Raw genomic sequence first — 22036 nt, forward strand, 5'->3', positions numbered from 1 at the left:
GAGATCTCTGTGTTCAGTTTCAAAATTCGAGAACTTCTTACTCTATGCATGGAACATTTTTTTTTCTTTTTTTCTCGCGTTATTCTTACCACGTTCCTAGCGAAGTAAACATTGGAAATTCGTATTTCTTCCAGGCTCGAATTGTTCAAGAAAGTTCCTAATCTCCGAGTTCTCGCGTGCGGCGGTGACGGTACAGTCGGTTGGGTGTTGTCCATTTTGGATCAGATTGGTGTCTCTCCGGCGCCGGCAGTCGGAGTACTTCCTCTCGGTACCGGAAACGATCTGGCCAGAGCATTGGGCTGGGGTGGCGGTTACACGGACGAACCGATCGGGAAAATCTTGACGAATATCGGGGAGAGCGACACCACGTTGCTGGACAGGTGGCAGCTAGTCGTTGAGAGAAATACCGACGCCCAGGGCGACGAAGATAACGGCAAGGGCAAAGAGAATCTACCTCTGAACGTCGTTAATAATTACTTCTCTCTGGGCGTGGATGCTTACATCGCCCTCGAATTTCACGAGGCTCGAGGTTAGTGTCAGCCGCGGACGTCTCGTACCGAAGTCTCTCAATAGTTACCGACGTGCAACAGTTACTCACTGCTCAACGTTAAATAATTAATCGGTGAGGTATCGGTGTTCAAAGGGTAACACGTTTCGCCGAAGAAGCGCGTGTTAAAGAACGATCTACCACGGAATAAAGAACGATCGACGATTTCTCGATGCACTTTCAAAGAGTCCTTTGTCAATCAGGTTTGTCGGTATATAATAAAAAAGACGTGTTTTCTTCGTGCTGTGTATCTTGAAAAAAAATTCACTATAGAATTATACCGTATGCGGTAGGTGTGTCTAATTGTATGGATTTTTCGAGAGAAAAACTGACGATAAAAATAAAACGATCTCGACTCTCGACGTGTTACTGAAAGTCACGTTAGAAAAAATTGTTTACCGTGTGTCGTGTTTATACACCGAAGTCACTTATGGTTTATTCGTTCGCTTTTTTTTCTTTTTCTTTTTATGGAATATTAAATTAGCTTCTCGTTGGTAAAAAAGAAATGAATAGTTCTCGAACAAGGTGGAAGTTCGAGCCAATGGAAACTTCGTGAAACGGTTCGTGGTTACTCGGAAATAAAATGCGGAATTTTCTTGGATTACAGAGGCGCATCCCGAGAGATTCAACTCGCGGCTGCGGAACAAGATGTATTACGGGCAAATGGGCGGTAAGGATCTCGTGCGACGAAAATGGAAGGATCTCTCGGAGTTCGTGACACTGGATTGCGACGGTCAGGACATGACGCCGAAATTGAAGGAGCATCGCGTTCACGCCATAGTCTTTCTGAATATCGCCTCGTACGGGGGCGGGACGCATCCTTGGGGCGCTGCGAGCGGTACCAAGGAACCATCCACGGACGATGGGATGATCGAGGTGGTCGGTTTAACGACTTATCAGCTTCCGCTTCTTCAAGCAGGCGGACACGGTACCTGCATAGCTCAATGTAGCTCAGCCAAGTTGATTACCACGAGGACCATTCCAATGCAGGTTTGCTCATTTCGTACGACCTTTTCGTTCGTTGCAGTATTCGTTAATGAAAAATGGACACGATTCACGCGTACACTCTTACCAACATCTCGATAGATCGAAGATTTTGTTAACTTGGGAACGATAGATCGATAACTATCTTTGCTTTCTAAAATATGATTGTAATATATCAGGTTGTTGGGAAAGTCATTTAATTTTTTTCTTTGGTGAAAATGAAACATGATTTTTTTAGAGTGTATAAATATTTTATTAAATTATATATTGTCTCTTTTGAAAAATGAAATAACTTTCCGAACAACCCAATAGTTTCCAAAGTGAACAAAGTTCAATCGTGCCAAAATATTCCCGAACGGTTGTTTGATGGATTCTAGTTGGAGGAGAATGTTCGGTAAGAATTTCACGCGGTTAAGATTAATGCAAAAGTTCGAGTAATCAAGGTACGGGTACAGTATTAATTTCAGAGAGCAGGATGACGGTGAACGAAACGAATCGTCTTTCGTAACCCCTTCGTTAAGGCTGCTCGAAACTCTGCGTATTTAAGGTTAATTTAATGGTTGTAGCTCCAGACAGCGGTTAGGAAGTTTGCTAATTTAATTTTGCGAATTAAGAACGAGACGTTGTTATCGATCACGGTGCTGGTGCACGTGGAGAGAAATTCTTTTCTAATTCTTGCCGCAGGTCGACGGTGAAGCCTGTCGTCTGCTGCCATCCAAAATAGAAATGAAACTGTTGAACAAGGCTACCATGTTAGCGAAACGTAGAAACACCGGCAAAACGCAGCAGGACGTCGTGCAATTGGAGAGATTAAAATTGCCAGTGATGAAGATAAAGATGTCGGACTACGAAAGGTATCATCACGATAAGGATATGCTGAAGAAGTCAGCGATGACTTGGATAGCCGATCCACTCGATCTCGACGCGACCACGGATCTCGAATCTTTGAGGAAGATCCTGGCGAAAGATCACAACATGGACACTTGTTGCTTCCTCGACTGTGAGTTCGGCGTTAACGGTCTCCTTGAACGCTCGTCGCAAATTAAAATTCTATCGCGCAACGATTGATATCTCCTTTCAGCGTGTACCGCGGAGCGATTCTTCAGGGTCGACCGAGCTCAAGAGCAGCTTCATTACGTCACGGATGTCGCCGTGGACGCGGTTTACGTCCTCGAGGAAAGCGCGACCAATCAACCGGCCGGCGAAACCGAAGAAATGACCATTTCTGTGATCCCGGAACCGGAAACGGCCCAAGTCTCACCGAGGTACTATAACGCGGCCCGCAGATTCGTTCATCGTTCACTTGAACGTAGTTTCATCGTGATCGTATCATCCTCTGTAAATTCGGCTCCTTTATGGTAACAATAACCCACGTGTTCGTGTTCTGTCAACAGTAAGCTAACATAGTACGATTCGATAGCGGTGGTTAGTATTTGTTCAGTGTGGTAGCGATTCGACTTCAATCCGTACCTCTACGTCCAACGACAGCTTGACGATAGCTATGGATTTATTGCACATAGTTACCGTACATGTATATACTGCGATAATTAATACCTTACCTCTAGCGTTTTGTCCCTACTTCACACATTCGTCTGTGTGTCCATGATAATGTAATGGTAATGGAATCGTATCATTAGATTAATAGAAAGAACGTGTAATATAGCGAAGAACAACCAACGACAAATGCAGCCATGACAGAAGAACCCGCTAAAAACGAACCGGTGGCGCAACCAGTCGTGGGCCAATCAACGCCGGAGCAACCAGCCACGGAGCAACCACCGGCGAAGCAACCAACGACCGAGCAACCAACGCCGGAGCAACCAACAACCCTAACACCGGAGACCGCGACGCCTAAGACTCAGGACTCATCCAAATCTCAGGGATCGATAAAAGAGAGCACACCCAAGAGCGAACCGAAGAGTGCGAAGAACGAGGACCGAGTCTCGGTTAACGAGAAAAAAGTAGCCGGAGACCCCATAAAGCAAAGTAGTTCCTCGAAATCGATCTCCGTGACGGCTCCCGCCCAGTCGCACCAACATCAGGCACCACTCACCTTCATTAGGTGGGTATTACTTTCCACACGAGTTTCGAGCAAACGATATTTACATTCGCACGATATTCACATCGACACGATATTTAAAGAAACTAGACGCGACTCGAAACCAGAACGTGTAACATGGGTGAACGTTGATTCGTTGCAGTCCACGAGATAGGCTCTTCAGCCTGAGTTCTGACGTCCACTCCTTTAGCGCGGGTTTATTAGAGAAAACCAGCGACGGCATCTTGAAAGCGGCGAAAATTGGCGATATTCAGGCCGTGAAGGATCTTCACGCGAAAGGATATTCCCTTTTGTCTATCGACGCAACTGGACAGACTGCTCTTCATTTGGCCTCGAGACACGGTCACAGGGATATTGTCAGATATCTCATCGCTTGCGCGCCATCGAGCATTCTCAACATGATCGACAACGACAAGTAAGTTTCATCGATCGAACGAACGCGAATTACAACGTACAAAATCTTTGTAATCGAAAAATCATCAATTATCAAATCATTGTAACGCGAATTACAAAGAATAGTTTTCGGCGATTTTGAAAGTTCTGGTATTTCGTTCGATGTTTCACCAGTTCGATCCAACGCGAACAGAGAAGACACGAAAGTGGATCTCTCGCGTGAAAGTAAGTCGAAACTGTACGATAAATTCGTTTCGCACTTTGTGGACCGGTTTTCTAGAAAATCGAATTCGAACATTTGCAAAAGTCGATTACGAGATTTAGTCACGTAGAAGGAATAGTGTACTCTCGAGGTACAGAAGTTGTCGATCACACGGTACAACCGATCGTGCCAAGAATTTCATTATCGTATTTTCTTAAATCGATATTAATTTCGTCTTACCGGTGTTTACAAATTCGAGTCGAGTCTGCAACTAGGTATCCACCTTGCGACAATCTGATCTGAATCAATCGGTCGTACGAGGCTGTTTCTGTAACTGTGAATCGCAGAGAGAAGGTTCTCGCGAAGTTACGCTTCTTCGAAACGAAGAGTCGAAAAATAGAGTGGTGGGGGTACTCGAACGATACGGTGGGGGTAAGGCCCCTCGGTGGATCGTTGCCCCGACTGTAGTCGAGCGCGCGTGTATTCGTAAAATTGTCCACACGGATTTTCACGAAAACCGGACCTCGTACGAAAGTAATTTATTTCATCGTTTCGTCTAGCTGTTTCACGAGGGACCGTCCCGTGTTTGTACGTGTTTGTACCGTGACTACCGTCGCATTTTGTATATTAAAGTTTGTTTATGACGAGGCACAATGTCGACCATGGAACGTGTCTATTCCTGGCGTGTAAACAGAAATCAAATAAGAAGGGACACTTTTTTTTTTTTTTTATTTGCAGAGGTCAGACCGCTTTGCACAAAGCGGCTCAATATAAGCGCCGTTCCATTTGCTGCATGTTAGTGGCAGGCGGTGCTACTTTAACCGTCGTGGATCGACAGGGCCACACGCCTCGTGATCTTGCTCTGCAAGCAGAGGACCGTGACCTCGCAGCATATTTATACAGTGAGTGTTTTGGTCTTTTTCTCTAAACGCGCGATATTAAGGAAAAAATTGTTACGCGGATAAATATAGCCAGCCGTGCACATAAAGGGACAGAAGGTGCTGCGTGAGCCACGTGAGTGGAACCAGTTCGTTGAGTCTATACGTATCAATTTCAATTTTAATCAACTCGAATACAAATATTATTCCATTGTTTGTAATTAAAAAAATTCCAGTCGTCGGTGCTCCTAATGGAAATTTCTTACTTTCCGTACAAACGAAAGTTTTTGCGCAACATCGAAACGAATCCGATCGTGCGAAACGATGTAACGACTTTAATCGCGTACCGATTAAACGATGCGGGTTATTTTTATATCATTTTGCCACGGTTTCGCGGAAGATTCAATGTGGTGACTTTGAACTTTGACATACTCGAGAGTTCTGAATTCAAAAAGTTCCTTAGGCTTTGTTAAAGACACGTCGTGTTTGTCTCACTGACATTGACTCGTACCTTTAAAGTTTATACAGGTTCGCTCTTCCTAAACTAGTTTCTCACGTGTCGACCAGCCGCCGGTTTTTCGTTTCTTATTACGAAAACTTGTAGCTCACTTTTTGTTTTCGGTACGCGTATTTTTAAATTACGACATGCCAGGAGTTTGCTCTTTTTCATTGTTATACGGGAGTTCGTAGCTTACACTTCCTAGACCTCATCTTCTTTACACGTTGCGCTAGGAGACGCGTAAAGATCGTATATAAATATAAACTTCTCGAATTATTTTTCGTTATTAACCACGCTCACAAACCGGAAATTGATCTCCATTTGCAACACCGGACGTCTCACCCTGACATTTAAAAAATTACAAACGATAAAAGGAAGCGTTGAACAGTGCATTAGACGATGTTCATCGGAACTAATTTCATTTTTCTGTTTTTTTTTTTAAATCAATATTTACAAAGTCATCGAAGTGGTTCCAGTTATCCGACACACCCAGCTTAACACGACAAAGAAAACACTAGTATTCGAAGAGGCTTTAAACGAAGGAAAAATATTTCCCAAGGAAGAACCTTTTCTTTTCTTTTTTTTTTTTTTTTTACTTTTTCATTGAAAAAAAAACTTACGTCCAAGATGAAAGGTGATTTTTCGCGTGTAAGAATTCGAACGAAAACAAATTTTCCACGCTTCGTACTCTCCCGATACGAGGAGATCCCCGATCGAGTGTTTCAATTCGCCAGTGGATCGAGCGAGATCCCATTAAATTAAAGTCGCTCTCGGCGTTGTTACCCTTTCGGTGGATCGTTAAATCGACGTTGTTCGGTGATCTAGGTCAAGAGCAGTTCCAGCTGACAACGGAAGAAATGGAGAATGCCCTTTGACCTTCGGCCGTAATTGGCAGGGCCTGAGCCAGCCCTAGGTGAATCTGCCGTCGATGGAATCCGGACAAATCCAAGCTCTCGACGATCGACGGATCGTCACATCGATCGCGCGTAATTTTTCGGCGATCTCGCGTAAGTCGCAACGTGATAAATCGATATTCTACTTCGACAATTTAGGTAACGCGTATTTTACCAGGTGCTCTCCAAAGTGTCTTTTTCTTTTTTTTTCTTTTTTTTTAATTTTTTGAGAAAAATTTTCTTTTCTTTTTTTTTCAATTTTTTTTCGTTCTCGTTTCGTTTGCCTTTGGTCTTTCCTTCTCATCGGAACCTCGAGATCACATTCTACGAGCATGGTTAACGATAAATTATACATACGTAGGTAATTACTGCGCTACACGTACGTGTTATAATAAATACAGATAGCGATTTTTCGGTCGGTCACGAGTCTATGCATACATACGTGCACCGTATATTTTTAAATCGCAAGCCCGTACACCCACGCAAGGAAGTATACACATAAACAAATTATACGCGCGTTTCCGCCAGAGCCTTGTCTTTACCGATGACACACTGAAAAAGAAAGAAACGTTTTCCTCGCGTTTCGTTCGCAAAAGGAGAGAAAAGAAGAAAGAGAGGAGAGAGAGAGAGAGAGAGAGAGAGAGAAAGGGAAAAAAGGAAACACGTAAAAGTGGATCATACGTAGATGGAGAAAAAAAATAATATCGGTAAGAGATTTTTGCTCATTCGCGATCTTGCTCGTATCTTTCTTGCGCCGCGAGTCGAGAACCGAAGCTAACCTGACCGAATTAGTGAGAAATTAGGATTATAGAGGGGAAAATTAAATGGGAGTTTAATCGTAAAGACTACTATTTGCGTATTCGTTTGTATGATTTTTATTTTATATTTTTCTACGTTCCATTTCTAGCTGTCTACCCACAGAGAGTGACTTCACCGATTATCTTTAGTGGCAATTTTTACATTTGCCTCCGCGTGTAGCTTATATACAATATATAAATATATGTATATATATATATATATATATATATATATACATACATATATCTATATATATTTTTTTTTCCCCCGCGCGAATAAGAAACAAAAGTAGTATGCAGAGAGTTGGACAGAATGTTAGCTTCTATTCCGATTAATGTTATTCAATTTCGACGATTCGTTAGAATTAATCTCCGAAAGTAGTTTTCGTCCCGTTGTTCGTTCCTCGGAGGATATTGTTGAAGCGCTGTATCCAGTTGCGTGAAGTTTCATTCGAAATATCGATTCTGAAGCGGCTCTGAAAGCTACTCGAGGCAAAAATTTCGTTAAAGATAGAAAGAGAGCACATTTATCGAGCATCGGTTGAATATATCGATCGAGGAAAGTTCTATCCGACTCTTGCCGGCACCCAACGTATTTTTATTCTCCCCGCTTGTTCTAGGATATCTCGTCGTATCGGATACATATCTTTTTCTATAAGTGTCGCGTTACATATACATATATTATACTATATACATATATTTTCTACGTACGGTTAATACTGGATATATTTATTGTCTGTAAGATGCAGAAGTTTCTTCACGATACTGTTTTTCTTGTCCGAGAACACTCGTCGAACTTTTTCACGCTGCTTGGACACACACCTACATACGTACACGTATACGTACACACACAGAAAAGAACCGATCGTAAGATTCGGTAGAGATACCAATAAACAACGCAAAAGTAATAACGAGTCTTCGAGTGAGAGTGAGAGAGAGAAAAAAAGAGAAAAGGATACATTCGTCGTTCAAACTCGAAGTTACAAGGGATCGGCGTACGGCGATCGATCATCGCGCATCATAGCGATCGCTTAAAATTTAATCGACACGTTTTCTAACGCTACGAATAGCATCGGTGAGTAATCAGGGCGTTGCTCGCGAAAGATAAGCGTCGAGCGGAATCGTGCCAATCGTGGCAGACGAACGCTGAAACTTCGAGGTTGCCAAAAAAGAAAAAAAAAAAAAAAGAAAAAAATAAAGGTCGAGATCGATTTCGCCTCGCGTCGATCCATCGAGTTCGTCGTTCTCCACGAACGACACGGTTTCAAAAATACCAAGCAGTCGTATTCACCTCGTAGGTACGTTAAACTCATTTAGGCGTTAATCAATTGAGATCGATAAGGAGGAGAGAGAAAGAGAGAGAAAATACGAAAGCAACGCGTTCGAATGAAAGAGCGAGAGTATGAGAGGGAGAGCGAAACGTGATAAAAGAGAAAGAGAAAATTATCTTACTCGGTACCAAAATGAAAAAGGGGATCAACGTACGAACACCAATTAGCTCTTAAAAGACGGTCTATCGTCACTATTATGATACTGTTAATTACACTTAGACTACTCTAATTTTACTGTCGAATTATATATTGTATAATGTATGCATAGTATCCCTTCTGAGTATTCGTCCTGCGGATAAGAGAATTATTCTGAAAATTACGGAGTCACGATAATATACCTGTAGACGTCTACGAGGTAAGTTGTCCTTATCGGGCACGCGCGAACGTGTACCAGACCACTCGATTCGATTTTTCACGGTGTACATATTTTAAATAACATTTGAAACGCGGTTTCTTGTTTTAAGTATTTCCTGTCGGTCGTTCCTGCGATTTTTCGAGGTCTATCCCCTCGAGTTATGGATTATCGGAAATATATAGTGCCAAGAAGAATGTATATGTTAATATCGGGACGAGTGCTGCTGCATATACAGCGATACTCGTTGAAAATGAACAGATTATACTCGGAAACGGATTGTGTTTCACAAAATATTGCACTCACGCTTTAATTATAAGTATAAAAGTATTTAATGATGATATTTCTAGGATACGATGTTTACGGTTTTGCGGTCGAACCAAATTCTTTGTATTAACAACCGAATCTAGCGCGATCCTTGGAAAAGATTATTTACACGTTAGGGGGTAAAAGACAGTTTCGCTATTAGCGAAAGAAGTAGAAGGGAAGAATTTATTTTGACACCTTATTTGAACAAAAATTAACCCAATGGTAAATGTTTTCGTTTAAAAAATACGGAATAAAAATTGAATCGTCGAAGAAGAAATTTATTAATCTCAGAGTTGATCCAAAAGACTATTCAATCGAAGATTAAATGAAGAATCTCTGTACCCGTACATATCACCATAGTTGTTAAAAATATATATAAGTAAAGATAACCCACCCAGTTAACAATCACACCCAGTTAACAGGATAACGAATAACTCCGCATTTTGTAAATAAACGAAAACCTTTAACGCAGTGTTAACATTTTGTTCGAATAGAGTTACCTCTTTCATTTTGTCGCTACAATTGGAGTACAGAACACATGAACTTTATCAACGTGCAAACAAATTCGAAGATAGAAACACGATTACGTGTACACAATTTCGGTGGTCGTTGTATTTCTATACATAATTTAAAAAAATTTAACAAATCACTTCCAAAACTTTCGACAATATACCGATCCAGTCGTGCAGTTCTCGTTAAGACGACTTCCTAATCTTCGAATTCGAAAGAAGACATTTTCAGCCCGCAAGAAATACCAGCTACGAAGAATCAGTTTCAAATATGAAAAATAAAGAAAAAAAAAGAAAAAAAACTACTAAGATAAAAGACTAGAAAATCGAATCGAGCGTATCGAAGAAGTTCCCTCGTGTTCGCGCGTGTCTCTTCCTCGTGTGTCTCTTATCTTCTGTAATTACTGATAATTTTAAGGATCGTTAGGTCGATAGAGAGGTTTAGCGACGAGTAACCGTACGTGTATGTATAAATAGATACATCCGTAGAGTACACAGGTATTCGGTAACGATGGCGGGGAAAAAAGAAAGAAAGAAAGAAAGAAAGAAAAGTGAAACGATTTAGAGATGCCTTCGAGTGTAAGATACGTTGTTCTGATTATTTTTTATATGTAGAGAGTATTAATCGTAACGCCTTTGTAATTCATCTGGGAATTGCGACGTTCATTGGACGAACGAACCTCCGTTGTATTTAATGTCCCTATTTAACGAAAAGCCCGTAACGAGCGAAGTCCTTCGTGTGATAAACGTCGCAACGATTTTAGAGACCAGAGAGAGAAGCCGGAACATTAAAGACTTTGAACATTAGTTGAGCAACACGTTCTGTTTGATTTACAGCGATCATTCTCCTTCGTTCGTACCGACGCGTTGTCACGTTGCTTTTTCATCTTGTTTCGATGCAAAAACTCCTTGGCCAACATTTCCCCAAGCGTTACTTCGAACGGTCCCAAAATATTCGATCCTCGAGGTACCCCCAAAATCCTCGAGTTCGCGATCTCGCGATTTTCGGTATCGTCCATCGCGATCGGATAAACATCTGTACGGTACTCGGTGCAGAAATGAAGAAGTTCTACACAGGCCGTGGACGTGACGATTTTCCACGCGATAATTTGTACGACTGTCATCGATACGATCATTCGAACGATAACTGTAAGCGTATATAGCACAACCTGAACGCAACTCGTGTTTCTGTTCGTTATGTTTTGTAACTTTTTCGACCTCCCATCAACGTAAAGAAAAGTTCAAGTTTCCACGCGCGTTACTTGTGTCCTAGATTCATTTCATACAAAGAGAATACTTTTCATTTAATACAAAGATGAATCAAATTTACACACCCCGGAAAGAAAAGCGTGTACATTAAATTAAATTGCTCCAAAAAGAAACACCGTACAGCTGTGTGATAATATTCATGAGCAAAAGAAAGATCACTTCCCGTTATTCGATCTAGAAAATATTCCCGATTGCTCCAGTATCGATTCAATGTTCGTCGAACAGTAGAAAAAGAATTGTTACGGAAGACTTGCAGCAATGTCGAATTACCTTACAACGAGTAATAAATACTCAACTGGAAATACGAGTTGCGGTTGGTTTCTGGTCGAGAATTCCATGGCTCGATACTTACTATATGTTGTACAACTTGTCGTACATGACAGTTTAGCGGTCAGTTGGAAAGATGTCCGTATACGTTCAACCTCGAAACGCAAACGTAGAAAGTACTCGGTTCTCACTTGGGCCAAGTGTACTACTTTTCGGTAAGATTTGCACGGGTCGTTACAGCTATGAATGAAACAACGTTGGTACAATAGGGGCCACGAACCTAACTGTTTATTCTGCAGCGAGCCATACGTAACGATAGTCGTGCGATAAATCGTACCGATCCGCTCACTCGACCATTATCGTTCGAACGATCTCGTCGACGATGGTAAAAATAATCGTGCGAAGAATCGTTGCGTCTACCGTCTCTGTAACTGTCCTGTTGCATCTGGTCGTGTATATCGGTTGCGTAAAAAATCGTCGCGTTTGTGGTCTCCGTTAGGAATCGGTCATCGTGAGGAACGACCGAACTTTACGATCGTTCCTCGTTCCGCGCGAACACGTTGTCTCGCGTTGCACCGTATCCGCGAGTAATCGTTCGACGTCGCTGTTAATCGAGCGATGAGCGCTCGTTCGAATCCTGTTGAATCGTCCTGTTGATCCCGAGGACTCGTAACGTTAACGAGCGCGATCGAAGCGTCACGGAATCGCGACGATCCGCTCGGTGATTTCGATGCGCGTTCGTACCTCTGTGCCGTAACGGACGAGTTCAGGCACCGATTATTGCGGCTTTTACACTTTTTCAATCGACATCGCGTATCGTCGCAAACGTTTCACGAAACGTTCATCGATCGGGCGTCGTTCGAACGAGGAGAAACCGCGAACACGCGGTCGGTCCTCGATTCGACGATATTTCGATAACGAGGCTGCTTTGGCTCGATGTTGTCGAATACTCGACGACGATTAGCGTTGCTGCGAATCACGGTCGATCGATTGGCGCGGGAAGAACGACGAACGAACGATAGAGAGTAATTCAAGTTAACAGGAATCGAATTCCGATTCGAATTTCATTTTTAACGCAAAAACGGGACGATGGTTCGTGGCGAAATATAGAGGAGACTTAGAGTAGGAAATATAGCGCTTTCACTTTATTTTGTCTATTAATGATACGAATCGAAGAAACAGTGTATTTGGTGGCCCTTAGCGTTAACTAGACTTCGAGCTTTGAAATTCTTAGAAGCGACTCTTTACGCTGGTTTTTTTCATCTAGAAGAGTTCGATATCCAGGAGTAATTTAGCGCGGTATAGTAGTATTACTGAAACGATCGAACGAAATTGTTATTAATTCTACGCGCGAGTGTTCGTCGCGCCAGTTGATCGACAACAGAGACCGGTAGAAATCAAGTAAATCGATTTTTATCCGCCATTCGTCGAACGGAGGATAATAATTCGAAATGAGAATTTCATTTCGAACGATCAAGTAGGCCGTTTATCGTTCGAATAGAATTTATCTTCTCTTCGATAAATGATCCGAGTCTCGATAATCGCGGTAATTGTCTCGTTAATTGTCTCGGTAATCACGCGTGAAAAGTACACTAGATACAAGGACGTTCTTGTCACGATACAACAAGATGTACGATTTTACGAACTAACTTAATAGTTTCTGCGACTTGTGTGCGATTTCGAGGGATCTCCTGTACCTGTATTAAAAATTCCAGATAATATTGTATACCCCTCGTCATTGGTGCGTAATATAGTACGAAAGAATTACGATCGATTAACTCTGGAAACGTTTGACTTAATCGGAAATTTCCATGAAATTTATCCTTATAGCGTCGTTGGTCAGTTTGTTCATATGTACGTGTATAAGTGTATTTTTACTAAAGCTATATTTATCGTCGTAAGTAACACTAAACTGAACATAGTCAAATATGAATTCGAATATAACGATCCTTCTTGTAAATTTCATTGTATAAGGGACGCTCTGATATTTTCTATTCTTCCCCTTCTTGGACCAGTCGTTTTCGAAAGAAACAGGACGCGACCAACTCGGGATCCTCTTTGAACTTTCTAGAGTTAATCTTAGCTGTTAACCTTCGTCGAGATTCAATCATGGACGCGACCCCTGTTCTCCCTTTTATTCTGCTTTTCTGTTTTCTTTTTTTTTCCAGGTCGATCGATTGACCGGTAAACGATTGACCAATCGCATCGCGACGTTGTAGCGTTACAGTGTTTCTTAAACAATCGATGTCGGAAAGAGAACATTGACGGTACTCGACGCTAATCTTATCCCTGTTGGCTCTCGAACTCAAGAGTCTTAATCTCGATCTTAAAAAATTGACAAAGAAACAATTTGTAAACGTTTAACTACACTTTTGAACGGTGATATTATTTAACGATAACGGTCGAATTAATTGTAATTTGAATCTTCTATTTCTACGATTGTTAATAATACTCTCGAGAAATATAATTAATAGACTTCCTTGACAGCCATCTAAGAAGACTCTATATGCAAAAATCACAGCATTCCGTCTAACGGGATTTAAAATTAGTACATTTAACGATCAATGACGATCACTTACTACGAATTTTTCATTTTCAATTTCACACGTGACCAAGGATACCCATATTCGTCGAGCTATTCGAATTCCAAGTGGAATTTCGCGTTCTTGTATCGATCGTTTTCGTTTCCACGAAGTTGCTTGTCGCTCGATTCGCTCGAGAAAGCTGAAAGCTACATCTACAAATCGAAGATCTTTTCCTGAGAATCTTTTCCGAAACACTGTACCGCGACGATCGGATGTTTCGTCGAGTATATCAAATAAATTCCTCTCCTGTACACCGATACAGCGTAATACACGAACACTACTGTATATACCTAACCGCCAGATACGTATATTATTATATTTATCGAATTTTTCGAGTACTTAATAAAAAAGAAAAAGAGAACAAAAAAAAAAATAGAAAGAAAGAAAGAACACGAAAAAGAAGAAAATCAATGCCTTCGACGGTTCGAAACTGTATCACGAATTAAGGGAGAACTGGATTGTGAATGAAGGCGAACACGGGGCTGTTCGCTCGAAAGCTCGAGAGCTTTCCATTCGGGCCTGAGTCGACCGTCACCGATCTGTCGTTGACCGGTCGACGTATTTCTTTACATATATATATATTTTTCTTTTTCTCCGTTCAGAAAAGATTTCCAATTCGTCGTCGATTAGAAACCGTCGCGCCTAACGCTCGGTTTAATCGTTAATCCTTAGGGGATAATTAGAGGCGGGGTTTAGGGTCGTGTAACCGGTCGCGAGTAACGAGTACTTACGAGTCGAGTTCGCGAGACGACCGGTCGACTCGAATCGTTCGAATGTCTCGCCAAAGAGAGTTTCGGATCAGACGATAATAAGTATTGTACGCGACGCTAATTAGAGAGCGAAGTTCGCGTGCCCCGACGATTCAAGGGGAGGGAATAGAAGGATCAGGAGGTGGAGTGAGGTACGAGGGGGGTCTCGTACGGTCTGAAATTAACGTTTAACCAGCGAGATCGATTTTACGAACGATGATGGATATCTTTGACGAGACACGTTCGCAATTTTAACAAGTTGGCTGCCGCACCCCCGGTGTATTGCGAACTTCTGGCACGATCCGTCGGTAGATCCATCGGTGTGCTGGCGTGAGACGACTAACGAGAGGATTAAACGCGATATTAGATCCCGAACGAATGTATTCCATTTAACGTGTTGGTTTATCGATAAAATATGATCGAACGTGGAGCGTGCTCGGGCCGTGCACACCGTTGCGAATTGTAAAACAATTCCGCTGCTTCCTGAAAACGATAATTGTAAAATTACTACACGGGTGCCCGGGATCGATGTTATCCCGTGGGTGTTGCAGCCGACACGTTGAAAAGTGGACGAGCGCTTTGACGTTGAGAGATTGGCCTTGCCGGTTAAAGTTTAATGAATCGGATCGTTAAGCTCGTGGGAGCTTTGCCCGCTTCGGTTTTAGAACCGTCCAGGTTCTATTATCGGCCATCGTCGGGAATGGTTCGAGTTTAAAGGCTGTTGCCATCTTGTTTCAAATTTCTTCCGTTCTTGATACCGCGGCTGACACGAACGACATTCCATTCGAGAATCGAAAGTTCTTATTAAAAACTCTCGCGCTATGGGGTCGAAATTCTGACGACGTTCCATTTACAGAGGTGGAATTATCAGACGGGAACGATTATTAAGGAAATATTATCGAAAATTGTTCGAATTTTATCGAAAATTCCAAGCGAAGCGAGAAAGTGGATTCTTGTTGCACGTGTGCGAGAACTCGTGGAAATGTACGGTATTGGTATATTAATTCGATATCGTCGAGAAATATAAAAGTCTGAAATTGTGTCTCGGTTAACGTGACGTAGAATAGGTTGATGGAGCAACATAGAAGCAGCCAATACGATTGCTTTCGCGAACATCTGTTGACTCCTTTGATCTTTTGATATCGGCGCAAAGTGTTCGTTAATGGAGGGTCAGAACCATGTAAAGGTCTCGTAGGCAGAGCCTATGACCTGTACAAAAGTCTATATGTCAGTGGCAGTATATCAATGTCGCGTCGAGAGGGTCGAGTAGTTCATTCTCAGCATCGAACAAGTTCAATTTCTGTCAAACGTTACGAAATACTGTGTCGTTCGTAATTATTCCAAAGATTCTTCTCGTTGACGAAAGAAAGGATCGTTACTTTTTTGTTATCGATGCACAGTGTGCATTATCGTCTGGACAGCTGAACGAATTTTACCATCGATAAATGGTCCAGAATTGTTCGAACACTGTTCTTCTATGTGTAGATAAAAAAAGATCAATTTCTGAAATTAAATAGCTACTTTTCTCGAATAACCGAACAGTTGGTTCGATTCGTGTTCAATTATTCGTGCAATACTCTACTCACGGTTACTTCATTTTTTGTTTATCAAATATACGTCGTTTCGAAGTCTCGATTATTAAGAAATCAATAAATGCTGATGTAAAGGGATCAAATTTAGTTTCGTAGATTGAGAACGAATCAGGTGGCGGTTCAACCCTCTGTAGTATAAAGCGAACCTAACGAAAATAATCCGTGCAAAGTTTGCTTCGATCCGACAACCCTGTTTATTGTTCGAGCCCTGATTAATTAACGGTTGTACAAACGGAAAAAAATCTCTTTCAGACGTGCAATAAAATTCATGGAATAATCCTCGAACGTATCCACTCCTTGACGATGAAAAATTTACATTTCTATGGTATATCACACATTGGAGGTAATCCAACTGAACGGAGAACGTGACTGTCACAAAGAGAACATAAAATTGGCTAGCTATCTACGGTCTAGAATTTACAGCTACTCGAGTACAGTCGTAGAATGAAAAGAACAAATAATCGAGGACCGCGCGAGGAAAAATCAACGGATGGTTTCGATTCGAAGTTCCCGGTCGTCGAAGTAATCGCGATCGACGCGCAAAGAGTAGAACGCGTAAAAGCGGGCAAAGTTTCCCGCGAGATTTTCCAACGAGGAGAACCGCTAGACGAGTCGAGGCAATGTGCGACGGTAGTTCTAGTAGATAAGTCGTGAATGAGGATGACGAAAAGAGAGTGTGAGAGAGCAAAAAAAAAAATATCCGAGAGAAAGAGAGAGAGAGAGAGAGAGAGAAATAGAGAATGAACGAGCATAAGAATTTGCGCGGAGTTTCCCGAAGGAGGAAAAGAAACACAGTATTGCCTTTCTCAGGGACGCGGTCTCGGCCCGTGAGTTTCATCTTAAGTTCTAGAGCAATAAATCGGCGACAATCACGGCGTTATCGGGCCGAGTCCGCGTCGCCACCGTTTCTCGTCTGTCCGCGCGATTATTACTTTCCTCTCCGCTTCGACGACGAAATCCACGCAAAACGATCGATTGTACTACTTGACGCGACCCGCATTGTTCCGGTCCCGTGTTACAGCGACGCCTCGTCGACGACAGTGGCATCCGGTTCACGTGGGAATTTCGCGTGTTCATTTATTTCGGTCGAAGCGTCGGGGCGCCGTAATCTCTCGGCCACTTGGAAACCCCTCGCCGCGGAAACGCTTCCTGGAAGCGTTTTCGTTCGTAACCGGTGAACCGTGCGCGTGGAAATGGTCGAGCGTTGCTTGTCATTTCGCTCGAGCGCGCGAATTAATTTATTACTCCTTTTCGGCAGACATTTTTCGTCGCGTATCGGTTCGTCTTCGTATTTAATTCTGTCGTTGGGTCTTTCATTTTTCGGGGCGATAGTTTCTTTATTTGTTCAATGCAATCGTTCAGAGGAGTACGCGGTATGTGAAATTAACAAGGGTGTCGAATATTGTATTCGATATTCGTGTTAAGAGAACGAATTAATTTATTCCTCGTTTTGGGAAAAATTGTTGCATCGTGTTATTCAGTTCTATCGTTGGTCTTTCATTTTTCGGATAGATAGTTTCTTTATTTGTTCAATGTAATCGTTCAGAGAAGCACGCCTTATGTAAAATTAACAAGGGTGTTTAATATTGTATCCGATCGCGCGATTCGTGTTAAGAGAACTTCGATTATCCGATTTATAACGATTATTATATTACCAGGTGTAGAGAGAATTGAACGTTTAACGCAGTAAGAAATGTTCAGCTATATTCATCTCTCTATATATGTTATCGACGCAAATGTAATTGCTTCTTTCTGATACCATTCTACTTTAAGTTCATATAGTTCCACGAGATTTCTATCTCTCTGGGTTTTATAACGTCTCGAGGTACTTCTCGACGCAGTAAATGCTACAGAATGAGCCGGGGTGTTATTTTTGCCACGATATACCTCTCCTTCGTTATCTTCAGGTTCTTCGCTGCTTTTGTTCGTCCTTTCCACGATTCCTACTCGTTTCGATATTATTTAGCCAATGACGTATATTATTTTTCTCATAATTTTCACAGCTTTCTTTTTCATCGTTCATAAATATCTCACCGGCGTTATCCACTTCGCTGGTTGGTGATTTTCGGATAATCGAAGTTCTGTCGTATCAACGTCGTTCGAATTATGTCCCGAAAATTAATCGAACAATTTGAACGAGAGAACATTATCAGTTTATTAATCCGATAATATCGTCACCGATGTATCGATGTGTCGTTTCAGATTGTATCGAATCGTTTCGTAAGTCTACGTGTTTAATTACGCGTATTTCCAGCTCAATGTGAATATACAGAAACATAATTTTACCAGTTAATATTTGTTCGGTTAGAAATTAATGTAAAAGAAATTCACATTGAGTGTACTCCGTGTGTCGAGTATCGACCAAATTTATGGCAATATTTACACCGATATTCGGGAAACTTTTTCAAAAACAAAACCCTTAACGACTTGAACATATTAAAACTAACCAATGAACTAACCCTTCGCGAACATCCTGGGTCTCCCAAGGACCCCAAAAAGTCTCAAAAAACTAAATACTTTTGCGCAGATATTCAACACGAGGAACTTGTAAAAACAGAACAACTGAAAAAATGACCGATTCAAAAAATCTCAAGTATATAAGTATATCCAAACACAACGTTTTAAATTACAAACAAAGGGTTGATTCAACGATCGAAAAAACGTCATATAAAGAATTCCTCGGTGTTTTTCCGATACAATTTTCAATTCTGTTCCAACGAACGAAGACTTACGAAAACAATCTGATTTTCGCATTGCAAATACCGTTGAAAAAAAAAAAATATATATATATATATATATATTCTCGCGTCAGTTCGACGTACGTAGATGCAACTGCAACGTCATTTTCATTTCACCACGATGTTTAAGGATTCGAGAGCCCCGGGTGGAAGCTCGATGAAAAATCTGGGTTACCGAGTGTCAACCGGGTACGATCGTCGGAACGTTTAATTTGTTAACCGAGCGAAATGTTTAATTGATTCGTTCGACGATTTCAGTCGGCCGTATGACTGTGCGGCGCTGATTTAGACTGCAGGCGGTCTGTTTTGGCTGCGTCGGAGCGCGAAACAAAAGGGCCACTGTTGTCGCACGCTGGCGTATTGCGAACGGCGACCTGAATATTCCGATTTTACCCTCGGTAACGTGCCGAGCGTGTTCCGTTCGTATTTCGTTACCGAAAGTTGGGTCTGTTCTATTCTGCGTTTGCCAAATACAGGCACTTGGCGGCGATGCGAAAGGAGAGAGCCACCCGGATCGATTTCGTTGAACGCGAGGGTTCTTTGGATTTGTTCAACGAAATCCGATACAGGTCCGTTGGACTCGTAAACCGACCTCTGTCCTCGAACGAGTTATCCGAATCCGCGAACGATTGTTCGATTGAACGTTTTCTTTTTTTTTTCTTTTTTTTTTCTTCTCTCGAATCGACCTCTTCAGGGGCACTGCACACCCCGTGCGCGTATGTATCGCGGGTAGAAAGAAACATCGGTCTCGAATCAAGGAGAACCTTGGGGAGTAAGTATAATAGAACGTGGACGGTGATTAATAATTTTTGTCATTCACATGGGCTAACGAAGGGCGAAACTAACGTCCGACCCAACACGATCCGTAATTCCTTCCACGATTGATTTTTCTTTCTACGCGAAATACACCCGGGTTTTACGGTTGTTCTTAAACGCGGTGACACGGAAATAATCGTTGAAATTGAACGAATTGTGATTAAAAATTTCAACGTTGTGTAACATCGACGCGAATCGATAGATACGAGTCGACTTTAAATTTTCGTTCCTTTCGAAAAAAAGTAATTCCACGCTGAAGAGGTCAACGATTAACTGTAATCGAGCGTATATGGCGTTTGAACGGTGTTGTTCCATTCGAGCTAGAAGTTTGTCAAATGCAAGTATTTGGTAACAGACAGGGATCCGAACCAACGTTATTACAGGAACGACCGTGTAATTGCAATGACTTCTCCAATTACTTCTCGCTATTTTCTGAGTCTATGTAACTTGTACGAGTAACTTCTGATTAGAAGGATGTATCAAGCGATTACTTTATAAGTAATAAAAAGATTTCTGATTCTCGAATTTTGTAGTTATCTTTGTTCATAGTGTTACAGTGAGTCCTCGATTAAACTTCGATTATTGTAATCGTGTCCTTTGTCCTGCATCGAATGTCCCGATGTCCGAAGTATTAACTTGGTAGCTTTATTGTGTTTGGATGCACTCGGAGCAGAGGATACTCGACTGGGAATAATATCAGGTAACACCTTCATCTTTACTCTATGATGTAGTAATTGATCGAAAGGCAATATGTTTGCTATTTCTGTTTATTGAACGTAATATTAACTATACGAGGATGACCTTGAACAGCCAATATTTTCTGCTCGAAGCTAAGTGTATCTGCCTTTTCTTTTCGTCCTTCTGTTCATCTATCCTCTTCCTAAGAATTACATCAATTCCAATTTTTGTCTCTCTAAAATGCAACTGTTGACAAATCGATACGTAATTGAAAAATAATTGACAGAGAGTTCTTCGGTACATATTACAATACGATTCCTCCTTCACCAATTATCAGGTTTTCGAACAAGTTTTTCACAATTTGGCACTACAGTTTTGAATAAATATTAACCTTTTCGTAATGAAAGTTTGTAACTCGTTCGACAGAACCGTACGTTTCCACCAACACGTCTACTCCACTGTTATCAGAATTTGCGTTGGGAAACTGATCGAGAAGTTTAACTAGGTTAGATAAAAATTCATTGCTCGATTCAATTCGCTTTTCACAGAAGTTACTTTTTATCGCCATTCGATTAAATTGAAAGGAACTAATTTAGCGACACAATTGAGACTCGCGATACTTTCTATCGTCGAATGATTCGCGTGCTTTCAAAGAAGATTATTTCGACGGATCCTCGGAACATCTTGCGTAACAGTAGCAAGACTATCAGTGGCAGCATTCAACGTAACAATGTGATCCAGAGAAAGGAATTACGAATCGCGGACTCGTTTCGGTGATGAGGATCATTATCCTTCGCGATTCGTTTCTTCGCGAAACGGGGTAACGAGTGAGCCAACGAAACAATGCGTATCTTCGGCCATGAAAGAGCATCGGGTGGATAATGAAGATCGATTCGCTCGCGTTTTCTCACTCGAGATGTCGAGAGGGGAACGTCGAGTGGACGCTTAATTAACAATTCCACGATGTTTGATCAGGTTCGATGTGCCTCCAGGGAACCCTTCTGGTCGGGAATATTTCGGCCATCGATTTTATTATTGTTCTCGAAACGAGTACGAACTTCTCGTTCGACTCTCTGTACACTACCAACCAAAAGTATTGAAAATGCTTTTCAACTTTTGTCGATCACAATAGACCGTATACAGAAATTTAAACGCGTCGTGGTATTTCACCGAGTTGGTTCAGATTTATATCATCGACAGAGTTTAAAATTTAAATCGATTTTTGTTCAAAGATGTAAGATCAATTTTGGACCGTCTTAATTGACGCTGAATTTGATTTTAAATAATTCCATTTATTTAATGGAATTTAAATCCTCCATTTATTTTTGAATAATTTACAGTCAATACCTTTTATTATTCCTGCGAATTAGTCAATGGAAGTTTACATATTTAATAGAATTGCAAACGTGATTATATCGAATGTGCTGCGAGTTATTATTTTATTCGAGCAATGCTTATAATATATTTGTAAATGTTCCAAATCGCAGACATTTTGAACGTACTGACGTTTAGCAATACTTTTCAATTCTTTTACTCTTTCATCTGCAATGATAAGTTTTTGTAAGAGGTTGTCGAGGAACATTTGATTG

At 41.5% G+C, this 22036-nt stretch overlaps 1 protein-coding gene across 1 annotated transcript in view; it reads left to right on the plus strand.

Moving 5' to 3' along the window:
* Positions 1 to 20294, plus strand: part of Rdga (retinal degeneration A) — a 62112-nt gene extending 41818 nt beyond the window's left edge. Inside the window, exons 4-11 of the mRNA XM_076322917.1 lie at positions 135 to 529; positions 1155 to 1537; positions 2216 to 2531; positions 2613 to 2796; positions 3195 to 3593; positions 3733 to 4005; positions 4924 to 5087; positions 6388 to 20294. Of these exons, the coding sequence (XP_076179032.1) occupies positions 135 to 529; positions 1155 to 1537; positions 2216 to 2531; positions 2613 to 2796; positions 3195 to 3593; positions 3733 to 4005; positions 4924 to 5087; positions 6388 to 6437 (2164 nt within the window). The 3' untranslated portion in view covers positions 6438 to 20294. The remainder of the gene's footprint in view (positions 1 to 134; positions 530 to 1154; positions 1538 to 2215; positions 2532 to 2612; positions 2797 to 3194; positions 3594 to 3732; positions 4006 to 4923; positions 5088 to 6387) is intronic.
* Positions 20295 to 22036: the final 1742 nt, after the last annotated feature.

Source organism: Ptiloglossa arizonensis, chromosome 11 (genome assembly GCF_051014685.1).
Source record: "Ptiloglossa arizonensis isolate GNS036 chromosome 11, iyPtiAriz1_principal, whole genome shotgun sequence".
Lineage (NCBI taxonomy): Eukaryota > Metazoa > Arthropoda > Insecta > Hymenoptera > Colletidae > Ptiloglossa > Ptiloglossa arizonensis.